The sequence below is a fragment of the Dasypus novemcinctus genome, chromosome 1 (assembly GCF_030445035.2).
Source record: "Dasypus novemcinctus isolate mDasNov1 chromosome 1, mDasNov1.1.hap2, whole genome shotgun sequence".
Taxonomy (NCBI): Eukaryota; Metazoa; Chordata; class Mammalia; order Cingulata; family Dasypodidae; genus Dasypus; species Dasypus novemcinctus.
In genome coordinates this window covers 42,483,201-42,497,480 of record NC_080673.1, presented here as the reverse complement: position 1 = coordinate 42,497,480, position 14,280 = coordinate 42,483,201, and the positions used below count along the sequence as shown (strand labels likewise).

The 14,280-nt window shown below is 33.6% G+C and overlaps 1 protein-coding gene across 4 annotated transcripts in view; it reads right to left on the bottom strand.

Moving 5' to 3' along the window:
* Positions 1-14,280, bottom strand: part of LRBA (LPS responsive beige-like anchor protein) — an 891,557-nt gene that overhangs the window by 658,344 nt on the left and 218,933 nt on the right. For all 4 annotated transcript variants that reach the window (XM_058282502.1, XM_058282620.2, XM_058282452.2 and 1 more), the window contains exon 31: positions 8,376-8,509. In XM_058282502.1, the coding sequence (XP_058138485.1) occupies positions 8,376-8,509 (134 nt within the window). The remainder of the gene's footprint in view (positions 1-8,375; positions 8,510-14,280) is intronic.

Sequence of the window (14,280 nt, the reverse complement as noted above, 5' to 3'; positions counted from 1 at the left end):
CTAAAAGAATAATATTTTGATTAAAAGGCCGTCACCGCCTCACACCATTCTCACAACTTCCATAGGCTCACTTGAATTGTATCTGGGCATTCTGATTCACATATCTTCACACTAATAATAATAATTTTTTTAAGGACATATATTAACTCTTTCCCATTTCTCCATCCAAAGATTTCTTTTTTTGGAAATGTATTTTATTGTACATTTCCCAATAAAATTGCAAAATAGAGAAGAAAACAAGGTAAAGTTGAAAAACCTTTGATTCTTCAGTATCTGTCATTTTTGACGATCAGGTCCAATCCCTTCATTCCTACACCCAATGAAGTACTTCAAGGATCAAATAGCTTTATTACACTCAGTGAATTACACCTGCAATTTTCTAAATTTTGACAACAATATGATCACTAAACCATGCTTGACCTCTGATTTCTATACTGGTGATTAATTAAATATTTCTGAGCTTTATTTTTTCTTAATTCATGGTAGTTTTTTAAAAAAAATTTTCACTTGGAGTTTATCAGACATTTTCTATAAAATGACTATTGGTAGTCTTTCATGACCTTTTCTGAAGTTGATAAAAAGGCAAGTGTAAGGTTCCAACTACTTAAAAGCAGAGATAGACGTAATAAATCTCAAAAAAGTATTTATATGGAGTTTCAAGTAGTAGTTGTAAAGAAAAGTTAGCACTTACTTTGGTAAATTTTAATAATTTAAGAGAATTATCATTATTTGGCATGGAATAAAACTTTAACATTCTTTGCTGACTCTACCCTTGAAATAATTCCAGTTTTCAAACTGAAAAGAACATTAAAAAAAACGAGCTTTTTACAAAGTATTCTTTCTAAATCAAAAGAAAATACTTTACCATCAAGGATAATTAAATTAATCAGCAATATTTTAAGAAAAAAAGAAAATATGTGAAAAAAATAAACCAAATATATCAGTAATTTCACATCAAGTTAGTCTTCATTCCATAGCCAGTAAGAAAATGTAATTTCCAAATACATTTTGCATTTTTTAAAATTTAGAAAAAAATAATAAATTTACAACAAATTTATTGTTTTAAATTAATTGAAAATTAAGTATTTCTGACAGATAATCAAACAGATGTAAATGAAAAACATATGGAAAGATAATAACTTATCTTTTTCTTATCCTGCCAATGACAGACTGGCTCCTTCAAACTGACAGTTTTCCAGACATTCAAAAGAACAAAAAAGAAAATACAAAGATTGTCTATCTAGCACCTACCCAGGATGTAGCCAATTGTTTATTTGAGATCCCTAAAGGTTAAATAATGTCCCTTAAGATAAGGTGTCAAAAAATAAAAATCAGTTATTTATCCCTTAACACTCCATTTTTCTATTAAACACACAGACACACGCACACTCCAAACATTCACTCCATTCTGGACCACTTCAGCAAGGGTTAATCTCTATGCCCAATGAAAAGTCCTCATTAAATAAATTACACTTGTATTGAATGATTAAAGGCAAGTCTTGTTGGTCAATTTTTATATAATGCAAAAATTGCAAGAATTGGGGAGTAAATGTAGCTCAAGGGGTTGAGCACCTGCTTCCCATGTATGAGGTCCTGGGTTCAATCTCCGGTACCTCCTAAAAACAAACAAATGAAATAACCAAGTCTCACTGGAAAGCAGATATAGCTCAGTGGCTGACTGCCTGCTTCCCATGTATGACAAGGTCCTGGGTTCAATCCCCAGTGCCTCCTTAAAAATAAAAATTAAAAAACTTTTAATTGCATGAATCAAATATTTTTTCCAAGTATTTAAAAAAATGTTACTAATCAAAAATGTACTGGTCTTGATAAACAAAATACCATTTAATAGTCTAGTAAGTAGTAGAATTAAATCAGTGAACATCTAGCACATAGACTGCAAAAGAACAATGTATCTAATTCATTTACTGGGTTAGCTTCAATTTTGTTTTAATCATTTATGCTTAGCAGTGTGGTAGAAAAACAAAATAGTCTATTTCAGGAGAAATGGCATGCAGAAACCACATTGTATACTTGGTTATTAAATACTTGTTGATTAGTAGCCAAAAACTTACAGGATTTCATGTATTTACTAAAACCCTATTTTGTCTTTTAGTTGTCTTTAAAAACATAAAGAGTATATATTTTGTTCTCTATTGCATATCTTTTAGGACTTAAAAGGAGGTTTGCCAATTATTGCTATTAGATCATACTAACACCTTTTTGCTGATAATATGCTACAGAAGCTAAGGACTATTATTCAAATTGAAATCTGAGATCTGCATAATAAAAAAAATTGTCTACTAATTAGTTTTAATAATGTGCAAATCCTAAAATTTTATACTAAGTTATAAAATTTGTAGAGATAATATTTTGACAGATTTCACATAAAGTTTATGTGATTTTTTTCTAGGATAAGAAATTCTATCAGGCGGCTGACTTGGCCCAGTGGTTGGGGCATCCATCCACCAAATGGGAGATCCGTGGTTCAAACCCTGGGCCTCTCTGACCTGTGTGGAGCTGGCCCATGAGCAGTGCTCACATGCGCAAGGAGTGCCATGCCACGCCAGGGTGCCCGCCACATAGGGGAGCCCCACGCACAAGGCGTGCACCCCGTAAGGAGAGCCGCCCAGTAGGAAAGAAAGTGCAGCCTGCCCAGGAATGGTGCCACACACAGGGAGAGCTGACATAACAAGATGACGCAACCAAAAGAAATATAGATTCCTGTGCCACTGACAACAACAGAAGTGAACAAAGAAGATGCAGCAAATAGACACAGAGAACAGACAACCAGGGTGGGGAGGAAGGGGAAATAAATAAATAAATAAATAAATCTTTTTAAAAAAAAAGAAAAAAATTCTCAGCCTCAATTTCTCTTTAATTGTGTCACGGAAGAAATTTAGAAATCTCATTTTGATATAAAAATTTCCAAATAATTTAAACATTTCAACTTTGAAACGCTTATTTTCTCTTTTATAGTCATATGGCTCTTCTAAGGATATCCTCACTACCGCTTATCACATATTATCAAGCATATTTTTTTTAACCAATAATCTACTACTAAATTTGAGCAACTCATTTTTTGTTGATGACTCATTTTAAAGTTCAGAACTGTTGGCATCCCAAGGCACAATGTTTTAAGGTCCACAGTGACATATACTAACAATCTTTCATATGAAGAAAATAATCCAAGGTCAACAATTAACATATCCGGCTCTGCCCTGCTCAGCACACATCATATAATCAATTCATCTGCAAATATTTTTTTCCAAATCCTGCTTGAACCAGGAGGAAAGAGAATAAACTTCAATAGATAAAGTCTACTTATTTACTTATTTTCTAATTGAAAATAAATCATGATATTCACCAGAAAAGAAAAAAAAACAATCTAACAGTTCCCAATATTGAACAGGGGGACAGAACTATTTGTGGGGTTTAAATTCCAAGTGAAAGAGTAGGTAACAAGAATACAAAGGGCAGGTATGACAAATGCACGTAAAGGGGGGCTATACAGTACAATGGAAGAGGTAAAACTAAAACTATAGATTGGGTTAGGTTTTTCTTAGCAAAGTAGTAAAGTTCACAGCAGCAATTAACAAATTAGAATACAAGGAATAAACTGAAATAGAGACATCATATGGCAGTGACAGAGTATAATGAAAGAGGGAAAGGATGAAAACCAAAACAAAGTTATGAAAAGAAAGATCTTCATTACAAAGACTTGGAATGACAAAAAGAGGAATGAGCTATTAAAGGAAAGGAACAAAATATTCTTCCCAAAACAGAAAAAATTGGGAAATCATTTAAGAAACAGCACCACTACAAATTATCTAAAATTTAAATAACAGGGAGAAAAATGTACATTAAAGTTTATTTTGTTTTTATAATTTCAGTCAATAAATATAATAGTGTTCAAAATAGCAAATTACTTTCTAATTCTGCATATATTTTTCATGTTGAGAATTTTATATTATAACGGATTATTAGAAAAAGGACAATGGCTTCAAAATACTGTTTTGTATAAAATATTGTCCATATATTGCAACTCTTTCTTATCTCTTCCAAAGACTGTAATGATTTAAATTTGAAGAATATCTTTAAAAACAATCAGAGGATCCTATTTACTCTGTCCCCCCGAAAAGGTAGCCAACTGGTTAAGGTGATGGTCTGCTATTTACTATGTGCCATAAACTGAAATGAAGGGCAATAAATTCAAAATAAGAGAAAATTATTTTACTCAGTATAATATAAAACTGTGAAATTACTACATTTGCTCAGGGAAAGTATCAAGGAAAACACTAAATTTAAAAGATGGCATACAGTTTCATAGACATCAGTAACTTTTTTCTGTTTCTCATCATAGACGGGTCTAGAAAACCATAGTTGAAGGGATCCTTTTTAAAAAGATTTGGATGGGGGTGGAGAAGCAGGAATTGCCACACCCAGCCTAAAAAACACTAATAAAATATTGGAAAAGATGCTAAAAATAATTTTGAAAATAAAAACGGCCAATAGTCCAACCACATGGAGATATTAATACCTAACTAAATTTATAGTACATTTCCTTATTTTACTATTATAAAAGTACATGCTTTACATAGCTATAACTAGATGGTATGGGAAATTTACATAAAAACTTTTTAAAAATTAATCTATTAACATTTACTCTTATCACTAAATATTATTACATTTGTAAAGATTTAATAAGATTTAAAATTTTGAAAAAAATCCTTTTAATACAATTAATATAACAAGTTAAAAAAACAAAAACAGGGAAGACAAAAGAAATAACCAATCATAATCTTTGCTTCTCGGACAAATTATTATAATCTACCCTTTGTCTCAAACATACACATAAAACCCATCTTTGACAAGTGACTATAGCAATATAAAGTTTCTAGCAAAACTGACATACACTAGTTTACCAAGTAAAGGTAGAGAAGCAAATGAAAGGAAAAAACCTTACCAGAGATATCCCAAAAGGAGAATAAAAAATATTATTTCTGATCTTAATATAATCCCCCAGTCATTCCTATGTAAGTCCTTTTTTTATTTAATTAATCACATTCTAAAGTCATCAGATGAATTCTTTTGTGGGTGCCACATACTGACAACATACTATTTTCTTTGTTTTTTTCCCTTTGTTATCTATATACATTCTTCGGTACTCAAATATTTTTACTTTGTTTAGGCTATTTGCTTTCTAATTATTGTTTGAAGACTCCTTTATATATTCCTGATACAAATACTCTGTCAAAAATATTACATGCAAATATTCCCCCAGCCTATGGCTTTTCGTCTCAATTTTTAATGGCCACTTTTAAATATCAGAAAGCCTATTCTGATGAAGCCAAATATATCATTTTTTTCTTTTATGAATCATGGTTTTAATATCATATCTAAGAAATCTTTGCCTAAGCCAATGTCACAAATATTTTCTCCTACATTTTCTTCTAGAAGTTTTATTAGTTCAGGTTTAAATTTAGGTGTTCAATATATTTTTGAGTTAAATTTTTATATCCACTGATCTATTTATCTATCTTTTGCCAATTCTTCACTATCTTGATTACAATAGCTTTATAATAAGTCTTAAAAACAGACAGTATAAATACTCTATTTTCTTCTTTTTCAAATGTGCTTTGGCTATTCTAAGGTCACTTGCATTTCCATATACATTTAAAAATCACCTTGTCAATTTCTATAGTAAAGCTTGATGGGATTTTGATTGGATTTAATTTGAATCTGTAGGCCAGTTTTGGGAGAACTGACACTTTAACGATATCACAGTCTCTGGGATGTCTCTTCAATATTTTTTGTTGTCCTTAATTCCTCTCAGCAATATTTTGTAAGTTTCAGAGTATTGGTCTTTAGCATATTTTCCTCGATTTATCCCTATATATTCCGTGTTTGATAGTATTGTGAATGGTATTTTTTACATTTCAATAAATAATGTTACCAGTATAGAAAAATACAACTGATTTTGTATATAAATCTTGTAAACTGGAAAGCGGACTTGGCCCAGTGGTTAGGGCGTCCATCTACCACATGGGAGGTCCGCGGTTCAAACCCTGGGCCTCCTTGACCCGTGTGGAGCTGGCGCATGCGCAGTGCTGATGCACACAAGTGCCATGCCACAGTAGGGGTGTCCCCCGCGTAGGGGAGCCTCACACACAAGGAGTGAGCCCCGTAAGGAGAGCCGCCCAGCGCCCAGTGCGAAAGAAAGTGCAGCCTGCCTAAGAATGGCGCCACCCACACAGAAGAGCTGACACAAGATGACGCAACAAAAAGAAACACATATTCCCCTGCCGCTGACAACAACAGAAGAGTACAAAGAAGACGAACTAGCAAATGGACACAGAGAACAGACAACCGGGGCAGGGGAGAAGGGGAGAGAAATAAATAAGTAATTAAAAATAAATAAATAAATAAATCTTGTAAGCTTAAAATATCAATAAACTCACTTAATAGTCTAATAACTTTTTTCTAGATTCCATAGGATTTTGTATGTGAGTGATCATATCTGTATTAAATAAAGAAATGTTTTCCTTTCAAATGTGAAGGCCATTCATATCCTACATTGCCTCATTATGTTGGTTAGAACCTCCAATACAACACCGAGTAAAACTCATGAAAGAAAAATTTTTCTTTTTATTTTAATGAGAAAAGTTGTGAGTTTACAGAAAAATCATGGTCAAAATACAGGGTTCCCATTTACCACCCTAATAATAACACCCCGCATTGTGGTACATTTGTTAAAATTGATGAAAGCAAATTTTTATAACTGTACGAGTAACTATAGTCCATGGATTAACTCTGGATTTATTGTGTTATGCAATTCCATGGATTTTTAAAAATTTTTATTCTAGTACCAAATATATAACATATCCCTTTCATATGTATATGTGTGTGTGTGTATAAATATATATATTTCAGTGCTATTATGTTCACAATGTTGTGCTAACATCACCACCATGCATTCATTAACAAAAATTACCAATCACTCAAATTAGAAAGTGTACATTTTAATTTTAAGCCTTACCTTCCTATTCCTACCCTCACCCCATTCCCTGCTAACCAGTATTCTAGATTCTGATTATATGAGTTTGCTTATTCTAATTTTTTCATATCAGTGACACCATACAGTAATTTGTCCTTTTGTGTCTGGCTTATTCCCCTCAACATGAGGCCTTCAAGGTTCATCCATGTTGTTGCATTCCATTTTATAAAATAGTACAACATTTGCAAAATACTACTGATAGAAATAACATCCCCTTTGTTTCAGTCATTCTGAATACAGAGTCTTCATGTTTCCTGGTATCACCACTAAACCTCCAGTCATTATATAAGGATTTAAAAGATTTGCACCAAGATATATGCACAAAAAGGCTTTATCCTCCAAAGGAATGTAAAAGCAGAGAGAGAAAAAAATAAGACTGCCATAATATTTATTGGACCAGGATGAATACTGCTAGAATGATACTATACTCTAGGACAGCATTCCCTTTCCAATTCTCTAATTAAGAAAAATATGCATGAGGAGAAAAGTAGAGAATATTAATAATAAACATTTGACAATTGATATCCAAATGAAGATGTGAATGCCATTCATTTTCTCCCTTGCTTTATTATGCTGATTAGAACCTCCAATACATGGGACCATATGTCACCAAAACTTTCTAATCACTATTCATACACATCTTCCTAAATGTAGGAAAAGAAAGAAGGGGAAAAATGTATTCCCCACCCCCCCCCCCCCCCGCCCCAAGGCTTCCTCGTCTGTTTGCTCATTGTTTTTGTTCGTTGTCTGCTCGTTGTTTTTTACTTGTTGTCTGTTTCTTTTATCTTTAGGAAGCACCAGAAGCCAACCTGAGACCTCCTACGTGGGAGGTGGGTGCTCAACTGCTTGAGCCATATCAGTTCCATGCTCATTTGTTTTTGCTCATTGTCTTGCTCATTGTCTGCTTGTTGTTTTTCCTCTCTGCTGCTTGTTGTCTGTTTTTTCTTTAGGAGATACCAGGAACCAAACCTGGGACCTCCCATGTGGGAGGAGGGCACTCAACTGCTTGACAACATTCATCCCACAAATACATTTTTATAAACCTATCATTCATTCATACATTCATCCAACCAATCAATAGCAGAATCCATCACACACTAGTAGGTTTTAGTAGAGAAAATATTGAAATTCTTGATTTAACTAATTTTATAATAAACACAAAGTATACTCAATCAAATATATTTTAAAAATCAGCAAACAATGAACAATATAAAGAAAAGCACAATGATTTCTAACATGACTAACAAACGTCTTAACATTATCAAAATTTCTAAGCTTTGCTAAAATGGAATCTAAAAATTTTATTTACTAACTTACTCACCAGGTGATTCTCCTCCCACATCTGAGGATTGGGCTGAATCCAATGAAGAAACCACACTGAGATTGTTGGTAGGTATACTTGTACTAGGTGTGGAAGATAAGACTGCAGATTTTTTTGTTGCAACAATGACACTTCTATAATGAAAAAAATAACTAGATTAAAAATTGCATAAGATCATTTATGTTAATTATGTGAATTTCCAAATAAAAACTAGGCAACTAATCTCATTTTCTAATTCCCTTTTTCTCTATTTTAATTTACAATGTAGACTATTCTTCCCATATGAAATCTCTTCAATTGTGTTAATATTTACCTGCATTGCAATTTGTTAGAGACAAGATAATGCCCTAAGGCCCTGAAGAAATATAACAATCCCTTTTACCATTTAGACTTATTTTTACCATATAGCATTTTTTAAATAGGATCTTTAATTATGCAAAGTAAATAATATATAAACAAAGATATATAAAAAAGGAAACATTTTGTCACTCAAGTGGAAAAGTAATTAACTTTTCTTAACCTTGGAATCAAAACAGAACACTCAACATGTTTCCATAAGGATTTTAAAGCACTGCTACTTTGAAATCATAAAACCTTAAAAATCTTATAATGCAAAAAAAATGCACATTTAAACATTTACCACGTACACAGCCCAAGGTTTTCTTTTTTTAATCCCCCAAAGACTGTCCTTTGATATAATAATATAATATAATATAATATAATATAATATAATATAATATAATATAATATAATATAATATAATATAATATAGAAAAGCAATGCATTGGTATAAAAGCTAGATGTAAAAATATCAAATAATCAAAGTTGTTCATTTTGTATATTATTTAAATGCAGGTATTTATGTTATAAAGATTTCAATTAAAGTGTAATACTTTACACCAAAATAGTAACTAAAAGGTCTTGTTAGGCATAACTTAAAGGCATTTTTAATTGAAGTTAGCTCCATAAACATGCAAAAACCCAGTTAATGAGGTAAAGAGGACAGCTGATATATAATGCACTCCCACAGCAGTGCTTACTTTTAATTACCTGGTGTTAACCGTAAGCCTAAAGTCTTCAACATTCAATTTATTTAATCACATCTTTTGTTGACAATACTGTAACTGCAAGCTACAAGTATTCCCTTAATTGCTTTAAAGTATTCAGTTTCTAAATAAAGTTACTTAGATACTTGTTCCCAATAAATGTATTTCAAAAGTGGGAATTACACCAATACTTTAAAAATACATTTTTTTTATGTCAGAGCTAAGAGAAAGCCAAATAGGAGCCATTTTATTTTAATGCCTTTCATACAAGGGCAAACACTGTTGCCAATTAAATCAAGTTCTCTTGTGTTAGGCATGGCTTATTCAATGTACTTGGGGTAGCTGGTGTCACATCATTATAAGGGTGACTGCCAATGTTAACTATACACTAAAAAATAGAAGCAACAGCCACCTGAGCCCCTAATCCAAAACAGCATGCTTAAATCATGCTAGGTTATATCAGATGAAGATTATTGGCTTCAGCAGGGAAGTAGATATGACCTCTTGGGTGGGTGGGTGGGTGTGAGTTGTAGTGGTACAATCAGAAAAAAAATACAAAATGTAATTTGTGTACTTCCTACTCTAGGAAGAAATTTACAAGTCTATTGTTTAAGAAATTCCCTAGCTACCTTTCCCTCCCAATTTATTGGGGATGGGGAGAGGATATATTTATAAAATTTACATTCATATTTGTTAGCAAAGGAAAGAACCAACAAGATCTAGCTTATGCACACAATAGGTAAATAATGAAAGGAACAATATAAAATAAAAGATAATATTCAGTAAAATGAGATTGTTTTTCTATATTAAAATCTGTGACACATACATCTACCCTATGATCCAACAATTCCACTCCTAGGTATTTACCCAAGAAAACTAAGTTCACAAAAAGATTTGTATAAATAACCTTCATAGAGGCTTAATTTATGATAGCCCAAAATTGGAGATAGCTCAGGGACCCTTCCAGCATGAAGACAGATAAATCAACAGTGGTATGCTTATATAGGGACTACAAACACAAAAACATAGTTTAACTTCAAAAATATTAAGCAAAGTGAAAGAAAGCTTTAACAAAAGAAGACATACTTCATGTTGTTTACATGAAGTTCTATTCTAGGGAAAACTAATCTATGCTGGAAAAAAATCGGAACAAATCACAGCCTCTGGGGAATGGAGACAAAGATTGGCCCTGAAGGAACATAAGAGCACTTTCAGGGGTAATGGTATTTGATTTTCTTTTCTGGCCGCAAGTCCATTTTATTTACGATCATATCCCCAACAAGTAACACATACTGCCTGATATGTAGCAGGTACTAATATATTTATGGAATAGAAGAATAGTATTTTAAGTTAGAAGATCAGTTAGGTTGTCTTTGTTACAAGCCAGCCCAAAATTCAATGACTTAAAAATATTTTTTTAAAATAAAACAGCTATTTTTGTTTATTTTTACTACTTTAAAAAAAAAAAACTACTTATTATGGTAATATAGATGCAACTCAAAATTTTCCATTTTAACCACTTTCAAGTGTACAACTCAGTGCTATTAATTACATTCGCAATGTTGTGCTACCAGGTGATATATTTTGAAAGAGGGTTGGGGATACACAGATGTATGAATTTGTCAAAATTCACCAAATAGTACAGTTATGATCTGTGCATTTCATTTTATGTAACTGTACCTTTAAAAAAGTATTATTGTCTAGTTAGAGATCAGCAAACTGAAGCATTACACAGTAGTCTGCAACTTACTTTGAAAGGCACACACACAAAAAAGACAGACTAATGGATAGAGAGGGATGGCTATATGGAGACAAAGGATGAAACAAAAATAGTAAAGGGCCAGTTGAATAGGGCTATATGGGTATTCCATACAATTACTTAAACTTCTCATTATGTTTGAACATTTTCATAATAAAATCCTGATGTGGCAGTTTGAGATTATTTATAAAACCAAAAAAATATAAGGATATGTTGTAAACTGGTCTGTTCCTCTGGATGTGATAATCTTTGATGGCATAAGATTCAGCTGAGATGTCTTTGATTAAATTGTTAAGAATAGGGCTTTGATTCTGTTGGGTTAAGTCCTGCCCCAATGGTGGATGATATCAACAGGCACTCACTCAAAAAGACACAAAGGAAGAGAAAACACTCCATAGACACAGTAAAGGAGAGAATTTTGATCCTGTGGCCCAGGGAAGAAAGATGAGCCATTCACCTGATAGTTTGCAGCTGATAAAGGAAGCCCTGAGAGACAAGCCCTATGCCAGCCCACAGCTGAGATTGGAAGAAGAGGGGCCTACAGAAGCTCTGGAAGAAGGAAGTAGGGACCAGGCAGAGGCCGCCCACCATCTTGCTTCAACACATGGCAACAGACTTTGGTGGGAACGTACCTCTTACAGTGCCTTGAGTTGGACTCTTTAGGGCCTTGTAACTGTAAACTTTTACCCCAAATAAATACCCTTTATAAAAGCCAACAGTTTCTGATACTTTGCAACAGCACCCCTTTGGGTGACTAATACAGTTAGAAAAACTGGTAATAGGAAAAAAAAAATTACTATAGATGTTCCATAGAATGCATAATCCCTATTTGTTCAAGGTTTTGTGGTTAATTAAAGATAAGAACTTGACCTCATTTCTAATCTTTATCTTATTGCCATTGACCCTGCTTTCACTCATGAATAATAGAGATTCTTTAATTCAAGAAATATTTATTGTCCAATATCTTTCACATATCCTTAGGAATGATACAGCTGAAAGTGGCTTCTTACATGAATTTACATTTAACCCAATGTCCTTTACACACTTTTATGACATGCTTTATGGTCCCTAAGTACACTGTATCATTTCACAACTCCAAACATTTGTATATGCTCTTCTTCTGCCAAGATGTCCTCCTTTTAGCCCTACTTGCCAGCAAACCCCTACTCACCTTTCAAATCCTTGCTCAAAGGTAATCTTCCCCAGATTCCCTAAGTCAAAGTTAACAATGCACTATTCTTTGCACTCCCATAAGATTCTGTCACACAATATAAAATTACAAATTATAGTAGCCGCTATGATTCATTCAGTAATGACAATATTCCAGGAACTATTACTTAATTCTCAAAACAAAGCTAAGGTGCATATTATTTCCATTTAAAAACTTAAAATGTGAAACTGGGAAGCAGATGTGGCTCAAGAGGTAAGGCCTCTGCCTACCATTTGAGAGGACCCAGGTTCAATACCTGGGGCCTCCTGGTGAAAAAGAGGAGAAAGCATGTCTGCATAGGAAGCCCATGCCTGTATGGCGAGCTGAGTGCCCGCGCGGTGAGCCAAGTGCCCACTCAGTGAGTTGAGTGCCCACGCAGCTAGCTGAGTGCCCATGAGGGTGTCAACCAGTGAGCCAAGTGCCCACATGGTGAGCCGAGTGCCCGTGAAAGTGCCCACATCGTGAGCCAAGTGCCCATGTGGTGAGCTGAGTGCCTGCATGGCAAGCCGAGTGCCCTCATGAGTGCCTATGTGGTGAGCCAGTGCAAACATGGTGATCCAAGTGCCCGCATGGCAAGCCGAGTGCCCGCATGGTAAGCTGAGTGACCATGTGAGTACCCATGCAGTGAGCCAGTGCCCACTTGGTGAGCCAAGTCCCACGCAGCAAGCCGAGTGCCATGTGGTAAGCCAGTGCCCGTGAAAGTGAGTCACGCAGCAAGATGATGATGCAACAAAAAAGAGAGATGAAGGGGAGAGTCAAGGTGAAGCGCAGCAGAGCCCAGGAACTGAGGTGGTGCAATTAACAGAGAATCTCTCTCCACATCAGAGGTCCCCAAGATCAAATCCCAGTGAACCCTAGAGGAGAAGATGACAAGAGAAGACAAAAAAAGAGAAACACATATAGAAGATCACACAGTGAATGGACACAGACAGCAAAAACAGCAGGATGACAGAGAGGGAAGGGAAGAAAAATATATATTTTAATAAACAATTTAAAAATAAAAAGTAAAACTCTAGAGAGATAAAGTAATTTGTTAAAGTAAATGACAGAAATACCCTAAAAATCCAGGTTTATCTGAAACCAGAGACACTGCTGAACTGTTTTCTCATACTGACCTTTTATAAAAACAATTTTGACATATAGTTTACATTCCATACAGTTCACCCATTTAAATGTACAATAAATAGTTTTTAATATGTTTATAGAGATGTGCAAACATCAGCACAAGTATATTGACCTCTAAACAATTTTTTAAATTATAATCATATTCAAGTAATGGTAATAATGACATCCAATACATAAAAGTATATATTATTCTATATTAAATACAAAAATATATCAGGTTACAAATGGAAATAGTTGCATTCTTTCGAGGAGCTATCTAATTAGTAGATAATAGAGAGATAAAGCTAATCAATTTCCGAATTCACTGACTACTACAAATCACTTCTGAGGAATTCACATAATATTGCTTCAGTTTTGGAGGGCATAATAAAAAAAATTCAAAGCTATAATGTTCCAATTAAAAGGACATTAAGCAGTAAGCAGATTTGGGGGTATTTTCATTCCATTTACCAAATGTTTTTCTTATTATAAAGTCACAGTGGGTGTAAAAAGACAAAAATCTTCAACAGAGAGGAACTTTAATCTTACAGTTACACTGTAAACTTAAGTAAATCTAAACTAGAAAGGCATGAACTACAGTTTGAAAAAAAAAAAACCTTGACATTAAATTTTTCACTTCTTCAGAGTAATAATGTAAGAATTAAGCATTTCACATCATACCTTTAAAAATGCTTTGGAAAACACAAATAAAATGTAACACTCATTTGACAAAGCTTTGAGACAAAGCTTCCCACGAAATATGCTGGGGATATTTCTCAGGCTACT